This window comes from Morone saxatilis, unplaced genomic scaffold (genome assembly GCF_004916995.1).
Source record: "Morone saxatilis isolate NCDOM2014 unplaced genomic scaffold, NCSU_SB_2.0 Contig18, whole genome shotgun sequence".
NCBI classification, from domain to species: Eukaryota; Metazoa; Chordata; class Actinopteri; family Moronidae; genus Morone; species Morone saxatilis.
The window spans coordinates 16,347,652-16,352,871 of record NW_023339740.1 but is presented as its reverse complement, the minus strand read 5'-3'; the positions used below and the strand labels follow the sequence as shown (position 1 = coordinate 16,352,871).

The following is a 5,220-nucleotide window of genomic DNA, read 5'->3' as shown; positions in this document are numbered from 1 at the left end:
AGTTGGAGCTTTTGATCTTTTATACTGATTGGAGTTTCCTGATATTAAATTGTAATAACCTATCCATGAACAACCCACCCACTGTCTGCCTCGTCTGTTTTAATAGGTCAAATGTACACCAAGTAAACCTGCTACCCTTCCAAAAGTGACTTTAATTACACAATGAAATGTCAGTCAATTTAATTCAAGTGGAATGGATGGCAGAAACAGTATTCCCTCCCAACATTTATGTGCAAATAATTAAATGACTATGAGTAATAAAAGACAATTATGTACCAGTGAAAAGGACAATAACACCTCAACCAAAGCCAAAGAGGACACCTGCAGGAAAACTGAAGAAAGTGCAAATAAAAAAACTAAACAGGTTTATCTCTGTAACGTTGAAACGACTACAGCAATTGTCGCCTTCAACGTAACATCGTTAAATCAGATAAAGGCTCATGTTCCCCAGGGTTATTCTGATGAATCACTCTTTTGAATGTAACGAAATTATTTCAGCACACTTGTGCCAATATAAATGTAATATATTGATAGCTTCAGTCAAATAATGTAAAATACCTGATACCCTACTGATCTGACTGACTAGTCTGGCTATATGTCTTTAATTTGCTAATGTTAATTATTCTTTTGTCAATGACATTTTGCAGGCTATACAGGATTCTGTGGGACCTCTACCAACAGAGATAAATTATTCTCCTGTAGAGTTAATTGCAATTTAATATTTGCCTCTGACAGGCCGACGATACAGTTACCATGACGATGGGTGAAGCCCAAATTTAACTCATTAATCTTGCTTCTTAAGCAGCCCCTAATGATTTTTAAAAAAGTGATGTTAAGTGTTCCCAGTAGACACTTCAACTGTCAGCAGAATTTTGATAAATCATAAGACACTAAGGGAAGAGGAGAAGAGTCTTGGTCATCTCAGATCCAGATGTACTGACTCCTACGATAGAGCCTCTTCTCAAAAACAAAATCACAGGAGAGACTCAGAGCAAACACCCATCACTCTTCGTGATAAACAAAAGCATGACATGAAGGCAGTTTTTAAACCTTTAATTTACAAAATAAAAGACACTTAACAGTCCACTATTCGGTTATCTTGGCTTCCTCTGGATTAGGAGGTTTCCTTTTAAGAGGAATAACATAGATCCCATTCTTGGCCTCTTTTATTCTCCACCATCGGCCCAGCCTGCAGAAAAACAAACAAACTTAGAATCAGAAGGTAATCGATACAAGCAGACATCATCCTCTGGATAGAATTCAACACAAAATCTAAAAACAGAAAAAAGGATAAAAGCTTCTTTTATGCTCCACTCTCTGATCCACCAACAAACAGCTCCAAAATTGTCCATATCTAACTGAACCTTGTCTAAAACCTTTGTTTCCATGTCTCAAAATTGCAAATACAACCTTATATTTAAAATGTTTTGAATAGGATAATAAAATTACAAACTGATCTGATCACAGAAACTATACTGAACTGTCATGTTTGGACGTAGCCCTGAGTCTGGCCTGACAATACTGGTTGATGGAATTTCTATTAAATAAGTTCCTGGAAAATACTGGAGTCACTCCAGCCTTCAGGTTAAGTCTGTCAGCTCTGATTGTAATCAAGGGTGCTTTTATTAACTTTAGACAGCAGGAAACCCCTCATAACAACCTAAATATGCAATTCAGATTCCAAACACATTTATAGTTTGTCCGTAGGGATGCACAGACTTATTGGCCGAACATCTATATTGGCTGATATTCGCCTTGTTGACGGACAATCTGCAAATACTATGGCATTCACTGATGTCAGTGGCTAATGTTTCTGTCGCATTTAATTTGCGCTGGTTAAATGTTGTGTTTACAACTCTAATATTGGAGAAATAATCACTTCTGTTTTCCAGCACAGGCACAAATTGCACTCCAACACTGATGTGCTCCATGCAGCTGCACGGACACTGAGCAGCTGTTCAGCTCTGCATTTAACATCTTGGATGAGAAGAGACACAGACTGAGCTGCAACACGACACTTATCTTTATAGATTTTGTTTCCTTGGCACAAATAGGCGAATAAATAACATAAAAAAAAACAGCAGTATTGGCAGTTTGCCAAATTGTTATCTTAAACATCGGTATCGACCCAGAATTTCATAATCGGTGCATCCCCACTTGTTTGAAATCCAATTCAAGTGACATTTCTATAGCAATTGTGTCCCAGTCTGGTCAACAAATTGGATGCCAAACTGCCCTAAAAGGTCACCAGGTCAGGTCATAAAATATAGCTACATACAATATAACCACCTGTCTGGTAACAGGTGACAGACGAGTTCTGAACCACAACCCTGTGGCATGAATGGCAAAAAGAGTATCTCTATTCTTCATCTAGTGTGCAGCTTACTGTTCTGGTGGCGTTAGCTTATATATTCCGCAGTGACTCTTGAGTTTCTTTCAATTAACTGATGTCATCTCAAGATACTATCATGACTTTTAAGAAAACTCAAAAGTGAGGTGGCCCTGCAAAAAAGTATAATGTATTTTGGCATGTGACAGAGGCTGAGCGATGGATTAACACTGTCATCTAGTGGTGGACACTTCATTCAATGAACATGGCCAGCACTGACATTTAGTAGTTGACATGAACTCTACATGCAGTTTCTATGGAAACATGAGCATTAGTTCAGTTACCTGTGCTCCTGTCCGACTCCTGCCACCATAAACTGACCGGAGCTCGAAAACTTCAGACTGTTGACAAACCCGCACTGGCAGAAAAAAAACAGAGGAAGACAAAATAAGGCATCCATTGTGGTAGCTGTAAATAATGTGTATACTGTAAGCATATACATATTAGCTTAACACACATCTTATGCAAATGTTTTTCAAAAGAAAGGAGGAAGTAAGAGCTTACTACTGGTATGCTGAATAGAGGCTCCAGCCCACGGTAATACTGGCCACACTTCCACAGCTGCACCTGTGAGTTGTGTGAACCTGTACAGGAGAACAATTCTAACTTTAAATCTTCAACACAGCTTAGCTACACATAACCGCATCAAGTTCTACTCATGAGCAGTGTTGGGGCTAACGCGTTACTGTAATCAGATTACATTTGTCTATAACACAGTAATGTAGCGCATTACTGATTATAACATCAGTAATCACATTACAGTTACGAATCAAAAATGATCTTGTTACTTGCGCTTCTTTGGGAGGACTGAAAACACAAATCAAACGTCCCTTTCTATGCGTGCTTACGCAACGCTCGTTTGACCCTATGGTTTGACCTCACTCACGTCACGTCACGTGACATGTAGACGTGACCATAGTATGGATGTGACTCGTGCAGGAAATCTACAGCTCGTCCTGACATGCGTTTCTACATGATACAGGATTGTATGTGAGAATTTAGATCTAACTCTGACCTGTGGAGGGCAGTAAAACGCTTAACAGCGTCTACACTGCCAAAATCCTAGAAGAAGAAGAAGAAGAAGAAGAAGAAGACGACTCGAGCAGGAGCAGAAGACGCGCGAAAGACGAAGAAGACGAGGAAGGAGAGTAGAGGCGACAGAATGGAAACATCATTTGAGAGATGGAAATTTGGACACTACTTCGAACTTGTAGAAAGAAAAGAAAAAAAAAATTGACTGTGAAATGTAAGCTGTGCCTGGGGCAGAAACAGCTATCCACCGTTGCCAACACAACCTCTAACCTGACCAAGCACCTGCAGTGGCAACATGCTAGCATGAAGCTAGTGGCTGCTAAAGATCAGACCGAGAGTGATGCTGAAGAGAAGATGCTGCCGAGTCCGACACCAACAAAACAGGCAAGGCTTGACTTTGAGCAAAAATTAGCAACAAAAGCAGAGATAGATAGGCTTGTAGCCGCATATATTGTGGAGGAAATGTTGCCTGTTTCCACGGTGGAATCGCCGTCTTTTCGAAACATACTGAGCAAAATACACATAAGAGATCGTGTGCATGTCCTCTTTTTAGAATAAAGATTCATGCTGATTTAGGCATCTTGTTTAATTTTATAGTGTTAATTGGCAATCAAGGTATGGTGCATCTCAGGTAATGTCATGAGTAATCCAAAAGTAATGTAACTAGTAGTGTAACTACTTACTTTTAGCAGCGAGTAAAAAAGTACAGTGAGGCATTAGTTTTTTAAAAAGTATCTAGTAATATGTAATGGATTACTTTTTTTCGGTAACTACCCCAACACTGAAGGTCACACATAGCAGTTCACTAGATAGTGTATTCCACTGAGGCCAAGGTGCTTCAGGGGAATGGCCACACGGCGGCCAAGGTGCCAAGCCAAGGTCACACATAGCAGTTCACTAGATAGTATATTCCACTGCGGCCAAGGTGCTTCAGGGGAATGGCACCCAGCAGCCCAAGGTGCCAACCATTGGTCACACCCATAGCAGTTTGTCAGCTAATACCATCAAGCTCCATTCCATGCTGTTTTGGGTTTGTTTTAGGAGTCAGACCCAAGCCAGATCCATACTTTCTTTGCTGAGCCCTTGTGACTGCACAAGCCCGGAAAATCTCCAGGAACTCTTGGCTGTCACAAGCAAGTGTTGCAATCTGGGCACATCCACTCATCACGTGGAGTTGGACCTCACCTTTCCCCCAGCAATATCCCCCCCAATTTTTTACAAAGGGGAAATCAACACAAGGCCAATGGGCAAGTCAAGGAGAACTGCTACGTCGAACCACCCCACTAAGTAAAAGGAGCACTGAAGATGGATTCTGTTAGTGGCGCAACACATTACCATCCCCGACCCCCCCGGACTTTAACACTAGATTGACAGGAGGTAGTAGATGACAAAGGTAAAGACACCATCCTTAATGATTGACTTGAGAACCAGAATGAGTCCCTCAAGTAAGGTGAATCTCACTTTATGGTCTTTTTGACTTTACAGTCATGAGACAAAACCTTTTGAAATTAAAAGGCTTTGAAACAAGGGTCAGGCTTTATCATTAATGTCGCTCAAGACTGTTCAGTAACAAGGGTTGGAAACCGGTTCTAAATCCCCAAACACATCCTTTTGCTGAGGAGCTGAGGGTAATTGCTGTTTCCGTTTCAACGACCAGGCCAGTCGGCAACAACGGTGGCCCTCTTTTATGACAATAGAAACACTCACGGTTGTCTTGTGTGGGCGAAAAGAACCCTTGGCCTTTTCAGGGGCCAAACGGGCCATAATCAGTCTGGATAGAATTGTGAAACAGAAGTTAA

The 5,220-nt window shown here is 40.9% G+C and overlaps 1 protein-coding gene across 2 annotated transcripts in view; it reads right to left on the bottom strand.

Annotated features, from left to right (window-relative positions):
• Positions 1–1,037: 1,037 nt before the first annotated feature.
• rrp9 (ribosomal RNA processing 9, U3 small nucleolar RNA binding protein) overlaps positions 1,038–5,220 on the bottom strand; it is an 8,451-nt gene continuing 4,268 nt past the window's right edge. For both annotated transcript variants that reach the window (XM_035662015.1, XM_035662016.1), the window contains exons 13-15: positions 2,894–2,973; positions 2,674–2,747; positions 1,038–1,189 (exon numbers count right to left, since the gene is read on the bottom strand). In XM_035662015.1, coding sequence (XP_035517908.1) covers positions 1,087–1,189; positions 2,674–2,747; positions 2,894–2,973 — 257 coding nt within the window. In that variant the 3' untranslated portion in view covers positions 1,038–1,086. The remainder of the gene's footprint in view (positions 1,190–2,673; positions 2,748–2,893; positions 2,974–5,220) is intronic.